Source organism: Microplitis demolitor, chromosome 10 (genome assembly GCF_026212275.2).
Source record: "Microplitis demolitor isolate Queensland-Clemson2020A chromosome 10, iyMicDemo2.1a, whole genome shotgun sequence".
NCBI lineage: Eukaryota > Metazoa > Arthropoda > Insecta > Hymenoptera > Braconidae > Microplitis > Microplitis demolitor.
In genome coordinates this window covers 17,293,603-17,308,315 of record NC_068554.1, presented here as the reverse complement: position 1 = coordinate 17,308,315, position 14,713 = coordinate 17,293,603, and the positions used below count along the sequence as shown (strand labels likewise).

Sequence of the window (14,713 nt, the reverse complement as noted above, 5' to 3'; positions counted from 1 at the left end):
GATCGTAATCGATACGTTGATGCGTTCGCTATGGTGCGACGACAACGATGTTGCTTTAATTTGACAACGAATGTACGTCAACTTGATGTTCGGTTGTCTAACTGCAGTATGAAGTCATACAGCGCAAATTGACAACAAGTTGACAGCCATAATTTCTCTTAAAGTTTTGCTAGCAGTTTGCCGTCCACATTGGCGATAGATTTAGGTCAAGTTAAGTTTTCACATCGATGACAATTATCAGCAAAAGTAAGTGGTCAGTAGTAAGCTAAAACGCATGCACTGTTACATCACATAAGTTATGCCTCATGGTGCTCATGGTACTCACACATGTTCTATACCTTTAAATTATTGCAGTTAAGTTAACCTATTTAATATAACAAAGTTAAAAAATCAAGCTATAAAGTTTATTGTTTGAAATATATAACATTGAAAAAAAGTATTATTGTCAATATTTATTTAACAATAATAATTTGGAAAGAAATTTCAGTAAAAATTTGAGTAGCACGTTTGTGATAAACGTAGCAAATTACAAGTAAGTATTTTTTGATATTTTACATAAAAATTCTGGTAGTGAAATTAGCCGACCTCTAATAATTTTTGGATTTTTTTTTTCAAAACGATCAATTAAAATAAAGAAAAAAAAATTATTTTCGAAAATTTCATTAACAGTTGTTTAAATTTTTGACATATGCATAATTATATTTTTTTTTTTTTCGTTTTTTTTTTTAATTGTCGAGAAAAAAAATTCGAAAATTTTTAGTTGCTTGCTTATTTCACGATCATATGAAAATTTTATGAGTGTGAATGTAGCAGACATCAGAAAAATTTAAAATAATTCATTAATAGAATAAATAATAAAAAAAATTAAATTAAAAGAAAATTGCGTATTTGAAAAATTTTGAAATTAATAAGTGCATTTTTTATAAATATTATTTTTAAAATTATTTACTCTATCTATTTATAGTTTTATATTTATCTGATGTTTGCTGCATTCACACTCATAAAAATTGTATGTATAGGGTAAAATCACCAGTACTGAGTCCTGAACTATTAGGCAGCCACAGTATATAAAATGACATATAAATATATATATATATATACATACATATATATATATATATATATATATATATATATATATATATATATTTATTAGACTGGGCCAAATAAAACCGAATATTTTTTTTTTTCTTTTGATACTGCAAAAATATTATTCCTGATGACTGAAAAAAATTATTGTGCAAGTTTGAGCCCTTTATATTGATATTAAGAGGTGTATCGTTACGACTATTGGTTTTTTTTTTACAGAAATTTAATTTTTTACCTAAAACTCGTAAATCATTTATCTAAAAAATTTGAGCAATGTATATTCTTGAAGGAAATTGAATTCCCTACAAAAAATCTTAGGAAATTGACGTAAAACGAGCAGTTTCCTTGTAACCAAGCCTTAAATATTGAATTTTTTTTTAAATTCTTTGTTTCTATTTTGGATTTTTGTAACTACTAGAAATATTGAAATTTTTTCTAGTCAAGATACGTATTTTTGAAGGAATTTGAATGCTCTATAAAAAAAGTCTCTTAACATTTTGTACTAAATTCACTCCCTCGAAAGTTTTTCAGGTCATTCAAATCGTTTTGACTCAACTTCAACCTTAAATAACTTTTGAAGGAGTGAATTTAGCAAAAAATGTTAAGAGACCTTTTTTGTAGAGCATTAAATTTCCTTTAAAAATACGTACCTTGATTAGAAAAATTTTCAATATTTCTAGTAGTTACAAAAGTCCAGAATAGAAACAAAGAATTTATAAAACAAATCAATATTTAAGGCTCGGTTACAAGAAAACGGCTCGTTTTACGTCAATTTCCTACGATAAATTTTTTGTAGGGAATTTAATTTCCTTCAAGAATATACATTGCTCTAATTTTTCAGATAAATGATTTACGAGTTTTGGGTAGATAATTAAATTTCTGTAAAAAAAACCAATAGTCGTAACGATACACCTCTTAATATCAATATTAAGGGCTCAAATTTGCACAATAATTTTTTTTGGTCATCAGGAATAATATATTCACAGGATCGAAAGAAAAAAAAAAAGTCGATTTTTTTGGTCCAGTCTAATATTTATATATATATATATATATATATATATATATATATATATATATATATATATATCTTGAGCCAATATTAAGGTATAGGATCAGCTGACTAGGGGCTGCGTGCTGGTGCTCTTATCTTGCCGTTAAATTTTTTTTTTTTGTAACATAAAATTAACACAAAAAATTTATTCAGATAGTTAAAAATGAAGAGAGTATTAAGCGACTCACGCACTGCTGTTTATCGAAGGAGCAAAAGAAAATTATTAAATTTATTAACTGCTGTTTCACCGAGTGAGTGTCCACCTATTCCACAAAGCTATTTCCCGCATGAAGTAAGTCCAAATTATTTATATTGTTGATAAAATTGTGTTTATTTTTCGATTTTGATTGAGTTCGAAAATGAGCTAATCCGGTTACAGATTCAGAAGTAGTACGTGTTGGAAATTTTCAAAATTTTTTTGTCGCTGATTCTATTGCATATTACTACATAATACTATTAACTACATGTATCTATTAACTACATATATCATTACTATTAACCGTAAAGTGATACCTCACTTTTGTTTTGTACGTAACAAAGCTCATCCGATCATACTTTCTATAACTGAAAAATGATTTTGAGAACTTATAATATACTACAAAAATAAATGTTACGTGTCCTATTGCGTAGCTTATTTTTTTTTGTTGCATCTGAAAGTGAGTTATTTCAATTTTCACCAGTTGACTTAATTGTTAAATTATTTTGTTTTTTAGAAAAATGGTTTTGAAAATGTAAAAAAAAAATAAAACCAAATTTTACCCGTGTTGTTACCTTGATTTCGGTGAAAATTTATAATAAAAAGTAGATAAGTTGTAGTGATAAAATTTGTAAATATAAGTTATTTTGAAATATAATAGTTTAATGAATAAAAAAAAAATATACCTTTTAGACACGGAGAAATATGGAGATAAAAAGTTTATAAACTTCTATTATGCTGTCGCCCAAACTTAAAACAAGAAGTTGAAACACTCAAAAATTATTATGCTGCACTATAATTATTATGGTCAGCCTCTAAAAATGTTCTATTCTCTACTATGATTCTTTGATTTTAGACGAATAATAATTTCATAACCGTTTATAAATGAGTTTTAAATGTCTAGCATTTTTTGTAGTGCAGCATAAAAATTTTTCGGAGACTCAACTTCCTGTCTCAAGTTTGGTCGACAGCATAATAAAAATTCGTTCATTTTTTTATCTTCATTTTTCTCCGTGTATAATTGAATTAGTTACAAAATTACATCAACAAATTACTCACATCTTTTAGTTATGATGATGTATTGAATTTTTTATAATGACTTTCAGTAGTCATTTAATGAAAGTATAATAAGAAATCCACTGTCATTTCAGTTGCAAATTGTTTTTTTTATATTTATATAGGTTTTTTTTTTCGAGCAAGTTCCCTGAAAAATAGGAGAAAAAATATTATTGCACGACTCATGATGCGAAGCATCAGAGTGCGCTTTACGATCGAAATTTTCCAATTTTGATTTATTTAGCCTTCAAATTTCAAGAAAAAATAATTTTTTTTGTGTAATTACTGTTTTTATTTTTTCTGCCTCCGTCGACGCGAAAAATAGTATACACTCCTCGGGAACTAAATAATAAAGCCTCAGATCACATGTTTCATGACCTCGGCTTAACCTCGGCCAACAATTACATGTGATCTGAGACATTTCTTACTTTACGTCCCTAGGTGAGTAATATACGATTTTTCTTTTTTTTCGAAACTAGAACTTGAAAACTTTTTTGGAAAATTTATTTTATCGACTTCTTGATACAGATAAAAAAAAATTAATCGTTACGGATTTTAATTATTTTAGGCCTTAAAAAATCAATAATTGCTAAAGAGCAAAAGTAAAAATCTTGTTTTCTCTATTTTTTATTGGATTTTATTATTAATTTTTTTTTCTATCAATCTAAAAATAGATTTTTTTCATCCTCAGGATAATTAAAAAAAAAAAAAATTTTGTTACGTTTATTTTAAATGGAGAATGAACTTTTTAAGCGCCACTACTATTTTGTAGATAGGGTAAACGCACGAATAGATGGACGGTTAAGCAGACTCATGTTTTCTAATCAAAATAAACTAATAAAATATAAATAAGTTATAATAAAATGAATTATACTTATACAAAAATGTTTAATTAACTAGAAAAAAATAATGAAAACTTTGTATAACGTAGTGGTTAATTACAAAAAAGAGAAATTTAAGAAAAAGTCCAAATTCTCAGTAGATGAACAAAATCTCCAATAGACAGTCAATACCAGTAGATGGACGCTTCTTGCAAATTGTATTTTCATCTTATAATGTATATAAAGAATTATTTAATTTTTTATATAACAGTTTGTGTTTAATACTATCCATTAAAAAACAAATGTGAGATAATAATTTTCGAAATATATGTGGTATTTTTATTATTGTCTTTAAAAATGTCTCACTCTTCCATACTGGCTAATGCAAAATATATGATGATATATTACATAATATTAATTAATACTTCATAATTGTTGATCGAGAAAAACTATTTTAAATGATTCAAAACAATTTGAATTGTCTAATATATAGATATACACTTAGCATGGGTTAAATAATTTTTCTTAATAAGGGAAATATTTATAAATTATTAATTATTTTACTTACATTTAATTTATATTAAAAAATAAATAAATAAATGAGTTTATGTTAACAAACAATTTCATTTAAATATAAAAGAAAAAAAAATTGAAAATTTACCAGATAAATTCAACGTCCATCTATTGGGTTATGGTTAGAACTTTGTCTCCAAAACATGGACGGCAAATTTTCTTAAATATCTTTGAATTTATGAGTTAATTGTAAAATTAATAAAATTGTTAATGAAATACGAACACAATCACATAAACATATCTTATTATATTATTTATGTATGTTAGTTATAATAAATATAGTTTACCGGTTGTCTAGCATATGCTTAGTGGTGGTGGCGCTTTTGAAGCAAAACGTCGTCACGTCAAATAAAAATAATTTTTTTTATGATTATAACATACATTAAATGAAAAAAAAATTATTTTCTAGCATCAGAAATATATATAGTTAAAAAAAAATTAATTTTGTTACATTTTCATCTGTTAATTTTATTTAATCGGTTATTAAAATAATATTCGTCCATCTGTTGGGGGGGGGGTGTCTATCTATTGGTGTATTTACCCTATCTATCGAATTTCTTAGGAGGATTTTTTTGTGGGTCCCAAAGAAAGTATAGATTATGAGACTTGGAAAAAATTTTATTTTTTATTTTTTGAGACAACCGAATATAAATTGAATGAGATAAAAAAAGTCGCCTCTAAAAATTTGAGCCCTCAACATTAAGATGAAGTACTGTATTTCCCATTTAAATAAAATGGGAAAAACATTTAAAACTTAGAATTTTATATTTCGGTATTGGTGTATTGTACAAAAAAAAAGCCCAGGATTAATTTTTGTAGAGAATTAAACGCTCTACAATAAAGGTTTCCTATGGTATTTCGATGAATCCATCTGTTTGAAATTTTTTTGAGCTCGAAGACAAATTTGTACTGAATTTCAAGGTCCTTTTACTTTTCCAGTGAGATAAAGTTTTTTTGAATTCTGCATAACTTTCTACTTAAGTCTATTTTAATGTTAAGCCCTTAAAAACAATTTGAAAATTCGTAGCCCCTAAACTTCGCGCTATTTATGAGTTCAAAGTGCTCGAAACCGTAATTTTCAATATTTTTACTCCTAATACCTTTAATTACATAGATATTTTCAAACTTGGAAACAATACGATTTATGTCGAACTTGAAAAACCCAAGTCATCGAAAATACTTTATCAACAAGCGTTCTTAAAAGTTTTATTCATGATTATGTTCAAATAGTCAATGTAATTAGTCAGAAATCAATGTCAGTGATTAAAATAAGGAATCCAATGACAATAGGCTTAGATTAGAACATTAATATATAAAGTAGTCGGAAAAAATGTTAAGATACGTGCTTTTTCAATTTTTTAAAAATTATTTCTTTTTATTAAAATACGCGCTCTATGGTATGTCTTCACTCGCAAGAGATTTTAGCTTAGACTAACTTATTCTTTTAATATTATTTAACACAGAGGTCTTACGACCTCTCCTCTTTTTGTATAACAAAGATGTCTAAGCTCAAAATATATATATATATATATATATATATATATATATATATATATATATATATATATATATATATGAGTGAAAATGAAGAAAAACGTATTGCCTTGTATTTACTTGGAACATGGGCCTCAATCTCTCACCGACCCACGTACCTAAGGTCATAAAATTTGATCCATACTAGCTTTCTTTTCCTTTAGTAAACGTATACACATTTTGAACTTAACTTAAATATATATGCTACGACTTAAATGCAACACCGTTCGAAATAATATTTCGAACAGAATATTTAGTAAAGATAAATATAAAAATAAAATTTATATTGGAATAAAGATTGATTTTTGTAAAGAGAATCCAGCAGTTAGAATAGCTTCTTTGAACCTCAAAATGCCGACATCTGATGAAAACTTGATTTTCGCAAATTAGGGTGAAATTAATAACTTCCCGAATATTTTGCAAATTTTTGATTTCCTTAGCGGGAAGTTGAAAATAGTGTTCTGATCGATTTTCATAGCTTGACATTTAAATGGAAATAAGTAGAAAGTTATGCAGAATTTGAAAAAACTTTATCCAAGTTGATTTGTAGGAAACAAAATTTTCAACAAAGATGATTCTACGATATTTTACGATGCGTCTGATAGTTTGGCTGGAAAAGTAAAAAGATCTGGAAATTCATTATCAATTGAATTTCAAGCTCAAATAACTTTAGAACTGATGGATTTATGAAAAAAATCATAACGGACCTTTTATGTAGAGCGTTAAATTCCCTATAAAAATGTATTCTAGACTTTTTTGTACAATACCGCAATCAGAATTTTTCATGAAAACCTGACAAGGTGTTTTTTAGGTTAACTTTGTTTCATATCAGATTTAAATTGGGACACTTTGACGAGGAATTGCGACATTAGATCCGTGACAATTGATCCTTGCGACGATTGATCCGCCGATAAAATAAACTCACACATATATAAATGTGAAGAATTACGCCCTTTTTTCACTAATTTTGTGTGGTTGTAACATAAAAAATATACTCACACACAAATTTTTCACATTTATATATGTGTTAGGATGGGCCGAAAACACGCTTTTTTGGAATTTTCATTATTAATACCAAAAACATTTTTATTTGAAAAAAAAAAAAAAAAAAAAAAAAAAAAATTTATTTTCGGAAAACAAAAAAAAAATTTAAGTTAACATCTGAGGCTCACCAAATCCCGCTAAAGTTTGAAGTTGTAAAAAAATTTTTTTTTTTTAACTTATTTGGATCGGAAATTTAATTCTCCACAAAAAAGGTCCTATAATAAAATTACGTAAAATTGATGGTTACTAAGATGATTGCAATTTCGTTCTAAAAAATGAAATTTTTTAAGATATTATCAGTTTTTCAGGGATAAATATGAATTTTCTCATATAAATTTCACGGGAAATTCAATTTTCTACAAAACAGACTTGATAAAAATTTATTTAAAGTTACAAAGATAATAGCGATTCTTAGTGACAGCCACCAACTAACGAGAAATGTGACTATCGAGACATGATACTGCCAGTTTCTGAGTAGATATAAATTTCAAAATTTTACCGAAAGGCCAATTTTGTAAAAAATTTAATTTTCTATGAAATTTATATGATACAATTTATATTTTACCCTGAAAAACTGATAATATCTTGAAAAAAATTTTTTTTACAGCTAAATTGCAATAATCTCAGTAACTATCAATATTACGTAATTTTATTGTAGGACCTTTTTTGTAGAGAATTGAATTTCCGATCAAAATAAGTTGAAAAACAAAAAATTTTAAACAACTTTTATCTGTAGTGGGATTCGGTGAGCCTAACATATCAACCTAAAATTTCTTTTGATGTCCGAAATTTTTTTTTTTCTTCAAAGAAAAATATTTTTGATATTAATAATTAAAATTCAAAAAAAGCGTATTTCGGCCCACCCTAATGTGTGTAAGTATGTTTTATCGGCGGATCATTTGTCGCAAGGATCAATTGTCGCGGATATAATGTCTTCGGATCTCCGGCCGCGTCACCGTAGAATCTGACTTTTAGCAACATCGGGTAGTTTACTCACTGTCACTTCATTTTAAATTTTTCCTTAATAGTATATTGTGTGACAAGAGATGAAACAGGATGATTTGAGAGTAGGGTGAGGTTGGCTGCTCGAGCCGCAGGTGAGGGCTGACATCACCCGCAGTTTGAAATCGTGTATTATCCTGAGTCTCAGACTATAATTTTCAAGATTACCTGCATTGGAACTTCTAGATTCAGTGTCGGCAGCCAGTAAGAAACAAGTTAATTTTTAGCCAATGATGCAGAGGACTATTAGAGAATGAGAAATATGTGATTTACAGTCACTTATAAAATAGTAAATATGACAAAAATATTATTTTCACTCATTTTTAAGTAATTTTATTGAGTTAATTAAAACTGTCACTTACAAAGTGAAAAAATTAAACTGAAGTGACAAGTAAACAAATGAGAGTAATAAGGCTGCAAATGAACATTAAATATAACTAACACTAGGCAGAAATAGTTGTTTCTTCTCAAGGGAAGAAACACGTGTGTTTATGTCCTCTGTATGAAGGTATTTGTGAATCAAGAATTCGCTAGCAGTTGTTTTTAGCATCGAATTGAAATTAACTTGTTTCAACAGGCTGTAGGGACACTAAAATTCGAAGTTTTGATGCTGGTATCATAAAAAGGATTTTTCGTACTCTACGATCATATTTCGTTACGATACAGCCTGTCGAAAATTGTCAAAATTCAGAATTTTTTTCATATCCTTTAACTTTTGCGACCAATGCATTAATATAAAATTCAAATTTTTACAGTCAATTACTTATACGAAGAAAATATTTTGGCTATTACACGAACTAATCTTCTATTGATTTCAAGTAGTAGCGCATATTATGTTGCGAATCTTACGTTTATATTTAGCTAAATGATGCACGCGCTTGTAGGGTATACCCTCTGTTATGGGTATGTCACGGTCTGGGCCGCTAATGGGTTAACTTGATAAGACACACTATTTTATTATCTCTGACGGCTTACTTTACACTGTCAGATTTTCATTAAAGTATACACGCACAGCTCCTAAATTTTCAATTATTTAAACGCACCAAAAGTATTATAACTTGAAATATTTGTTTGTTTCTGTTGCAACATTCGTTAAATAGTTAACAAACTAGCTTAAAATTGTGATCAAATCTAAATCTTAGAGAGCCTTTTCAATTTCCAGAGCCTTTCAAATCGATTGATTATAGTTCACGGAACATCGTACAACGAAAATAGATAACATAATATTTTCTAATATTAATAATAATATAATTAGTAATAATTCATGTTCTCTTTATTTATTTCAGAATGATAACCACGATGATAATTGTGATGAGCATAATAATCATGACAACCATGATGATAATAATGTAGCTGATAACGATGATGATGACGTTACTGATAATGATGATGATGACGTTGCTGATAGTGATGATGATGACGTTGCTGATGACAATGATAATGACGATACTGATAATTCTGATAACGCCGATAATGACTTAGAATGTGATGATAATGATATTGAAGTTTGCGGTAATGATGATGTCGATATTGATGGTGATGATAATAATCATGACAATGTTGATAATGATGATGATGATGATGATGATGATGATGATGATGATGATGATGATGATGATGATGATGATGATGATGATGATGATGATGATAATAATCGTAATGATGGTAGTGGTAATAATCAAAGTAACGAAGATAATGAAAATGTTCACGTTCCATTCGTTAGTGTCAACAATATACCCGATCGTAATGTTCCCTTAATTGCGAAACGCGACATGTATGTCAAAGATCATTTACTATCTGTGATTGCAATGTCGGTTAGACATCATTTAACTTTTGAGGCAACTCTTGATCAATTAAAGTGGCTTAAATCGATGTATTTTTGTAATTCAATACCAACAAATAAAGAACAGTTTTGGAAGTGTCTCGGCCGAAATGATGATTGTTTAACACGTCACTACTATTGCCGAAAATGTCGTGGATATTTAGGAGAAAAGTGTAAAGAAACTGGCAAATTATTAAAGGAATGTCCTTGTAAAGCCTGTGGACCAGATGATAAACTAGAATCTGATTTATGTTACTTCATATATATTAGCTTAACAACACAAATCAGAGAACTATTATCTATACCAGGCATTAGTGAATCATTAAAATATCGATTCCACAGAATAAAAAAACATCCAGATGCTTATGAAGATATATATGATGGACAAGAATATAGATCTTTGTGTTCGGCTGGAAAATTTTTAGAAACATGGTACAATTTCTCTTTCACAATCAATACTGATGGTTGTCAAACGGCTAAATCGTCAAATTGTAGTGCATGGCCAGTTTATGCAGAAATCAACGAACTACCTCCGCATATGCGAAAAAAACATATGCTTCTTGCAGCGGTTTACGTCGACATGCAGCATCCGTTAATGACAAATTTTTTAAGACCGTTTACAGCTGAAATGCAAGAACTATATATTACTGGTATTAAATGGAAGCCTTCTGATACATCAGAGGTCACATCGAAATTTATAGTAACCACGTGTAGTCTCGATGCTCCGGCTCGAGCGTCAGTAACTGGCATGATACAATATAATGGAAGAAATGGATGCTTATGGTGTTATGCTAGTGGTAAAAGCTTAGGACCTGGTAGATTTGTGTATCCTTTAAGTCAATGTTATAAGAAGGAACGGACTGATGCAGAGCTTCGTGATGATATGACTCATGTTTGTAAGACCGGAGAGATGAAGCATGGAGTAAAAAATATTTCACCTTTAGTGGCTTTACCATCATTTGATATATGCAAAGGAGTTGTTGTTGAAGCAATGCATGCTGTCTTCCTCGGAGTAATTCAGCGGCATACTCGAATACTTTTAACAAAATCAAAAATTAAGAAAAAGAAACAGCCATATTACATTGGAGGTCCTACCAAAAAGAAATTAATAGCTAAGTTTTTATTAGGTATTAAACCTCCATCATGTCGGTCACGAAAACCAAGGCCTATATCTACTTATCCAAAATGGAAAGCATCGGAATGGAGAAATTGGTTGGATTATGCTCCGATATGCTTGCAGAAAGTATTGCCTGTGAAATACGTCAATCACTTGGCACTTTTATCAGAAGCTATCCACTATCTAAATAGTGATTCTATAACACCAGCAAATTTAGACCGTTGTGAAATACTGTTGAAAAAATATGTAAGACTTTATCAAAAATATTTCGGTATAGTTAATATGACTTCCAATATACATTTACTCACACATTTAGTGAAAGTTGTACGAAATTGGGGTCCAATTTGGGTACATGAAGCATTCATTTTTGAGGCGTGGAATAAAAAAATTATGGACTTTGTAACTAGTTCATTTGCTCAGACTGACCAAATTGCAATACGTTTTCTTCTCCAAAAATTTTTAATTACAACTTTGTATGATGAAACAGTATCTTCAGACACTAAAAAATTTATTGCTAAGCAAATTAAAATACCGATTGAAAAGGGTAGTAGAATTAAACATAGGTTGACTGGGTTAGGAAAACAAATAACACGTTCACCAACTGATGATGAACGCACTGCATTAAGTCGAGTTGGTTATAAGCCTATTAGTATGAAATGCTATAAAAAAATGAAATTAAATGGAGTAAAATATGTATGTGAATCAAAGAAGGACTTAAAGTTTTGTGACTCTACGATTTGTGATGACAATGGAATGTTTGGTACTATAGTTACAGTAGTTCAATTTGACAATGGTAATGAAATAATCGGTGGTATTTTTATTAAGCGCATACAGCATAACAGGTATGCATTCAACACTCAATATATTGCTGAAGCAATTCCTTCAAATGATTTGGTATTTATTCGGGAATCTCAATTTATTAGACCTGCAGTTCGAATTTTTATTGAGGAGAACGTATATGTTATAAAACAAACGAATTGTTGGGAAACAGATTGAAATTATTTCATAATAGAAATGCAGTTTTCTTCATTTCCTTAACAGTTAGTTAATTTTATAATACATATTGTACTCCATGAGGATATTTGAATCGCAAGATTTATGAAATCTAATTTTTTTAAGAATAAGTCATTCGTTGGATATTATTAATTTCGTGATATATTCAGTATTAAATGCATATTTGAGTATGTTTGAAGCATTTTTGAAAACCATTATCGATTCTTCAACGTTAAAAAAAAATTGCATGATTTTTTTTATAATTTTGAATATTGTAATGTCCCAAAATATTGTGGGGTTATAAAATTTATGAAATCATTATTGTTCGCACTTTTATTTAACACCATTTAATATTATTTTTTAGTAACATTTTATTATGATACGTTTATAACCACTAACTTTTGATGTAGCAAGTTTTCTCTATTAAGTTTTCATATAATAGATTTCACTAAATGATCAACTAATTAATTTCAAATTCAGTTCTTTTTTCAATGGATATTTTCATAGTTATGTTATGAAATTTTAGTTTATTTAGTTATTGGATTATCGTACTTTGAAAAACAGAAATTTTCGTATGGGAAAACAAGTTGCAATAAGATCAACTTGAGATTATGAGTGCTATATGAGATCTATTACGTTTTTATTTAATTGCTTAAAAGTAAACGCTGAGTGAGACTATTGTAGATGCTGATATAGTACTGTTTCAAAATGAGTCAGCAAGTAATGATTAAATGTTTTAATTTCCATTCCAATATATTTTTCGAAAAACATTAGGTATTTTTTCAATAATTTTTCCAACAGGATCGAATTAAGCTAAGGTGACTGGATCACTTTTCATGTAATATATTTCTCCTATTACAAGTCCAATATGATTGGCATATCGTTTATGTTATACTATTGCTAAACTGTATTGTTTTTTCTATATTTTTAAATTAAAGAAAAGAATTATATTTTGCATGTAAGGAAAAGTTGTACTATGTGTTCGAAAAAAAAATTAATTCTTACGTAATAATGATGACGGAAACTTGATTTCTATGTTATAGTTTAATATTTTTAAATTTATGTATAAGATGGATATTAATAAAGAATCTAGGCTCCATGATCGAATAAATGAGTTAATCTCTTTATGTATTTGTACATTAAAATATGTAACTTTGTAATCTGAAGAATTTGTATTATATATTTTGTTTACGTTTGTGTAAATAAAGAGGGCATATGTTATTATAGAAATTTTAAATTTGTTAGAGTATCTATTTCAATGTTAGAGTATCATATTTTAAATATGAATTATTATACTAATGATTTATAAACATTCTCATTTCACACTAGGAAAAATTATTTGTGAATTCAAGTGGTTGCCGAAAAAAAGATCTTCCAGAAAAATTGACTTTCTAGCTCTGAGAGATTGCTATTTTGATTTTAATTTCTCATCTGATTAACATGTAAAAATGTAATTCTTTATTAAACGTGTGATTACGCGTAAGCTGCTGAATATTTTTGAAATTCATACATACATTTAAAACTAATACCTCAAGCTTTCCAAACCCCTAAAATTTAGATTATAATTTTCATAATTAAAACGTAAATTGGAGCTATCTGAAAAGTATCGATTTTATATTTCGAAATGAAATTGTTAATTTTTTTTTTTTGCTATCTTTAATTGGCGACAATTTTGAGTAATTATAGGGTTTTGGAAAGCTTGAGGATTCAGCTTTAAAGATCTATGTATGGATTTCAAAAATATTATGCAGCTTACGAGTAATTAAGCTTCTAATGAAAAAAAAAATTTTAACATGTCAATCAGATGGGAAATTAGAATAGCGCCCTCTTAGAGTTGAGGTAGAAAGCCCATCTTACAAAAGCTTAAAAAAATAACAATTTTGATGTTTTGAATTTTTCAAGTCCAATATAAAACGTACCGTTTTCAAGCTTGAAAACACCAATGTCATGAAAGCTACTGTCAATTAAAAAATATTTAAAATTACATTTCTGAGCTCTTTGAACGGAAAACTTTGGGGATGGCCCACAGGGTCAACCAATGCACCGATTTTCTACTTGGCCATGATGTAAATCATTTTTTTATGACCCCAAAATATAATAGTCTATTTTGCTGCTTTTTAGCCTTACTCGAATAATAATGCTGAAATAATTAATTTCGGTCCGATTTTTGGAAATCGAGATTACAACAAATCTCGACGTATTAGAATAATAAGAAGATATTGTGACCAATTTCAAGAAGATGTTCGTACGTGAGTATGTAAATTAGGGTGTGCCATTTTGAGGTGACTTTTTTTTCAACACAAAAACAGACTGAAAATTCACAGGAAGGTGAGAAAATAAGCCTGTTAAAAGCGGAGCTGTTAATATTAATATTTAGAGGTGCCTCTTTCTAATTTCCCATTTAAATAACGTGGAA

At 28.4% G+C, this 14,713-nt stretch overlaps 1 protein-coding gene across 1 annotated transcript; it reads left to right on the top strand.

Moving 5' to 3' along the window:
* The first annotated feature begins 159 nt into the window (after positions 1-159).
* Positions 160-13,525, top strand: LOC103578707 (uncharacterized). The gene is made up of 4 exons (XM_008559865.3): positions 160-246; positions 355-532; positions 2,294-2,432; positions 9,652-13,525. The coding sequence occupies exons 3-4, from the start codon at positions 2,304-2,306 to the stop codon at positions 12,298-12,300; spliced, it is 2,778 nt and encodes a 925-aa protein (XP_008558087.2). The 5' UTR covers positions 160-246; positions 355-532; positions 2,294-2,303; the 3' UTR covers positions 12,301-13,525.
* The last annotated feature ends 1,188 nt before the right edge of the window (positions 13,526-14,713 follow it).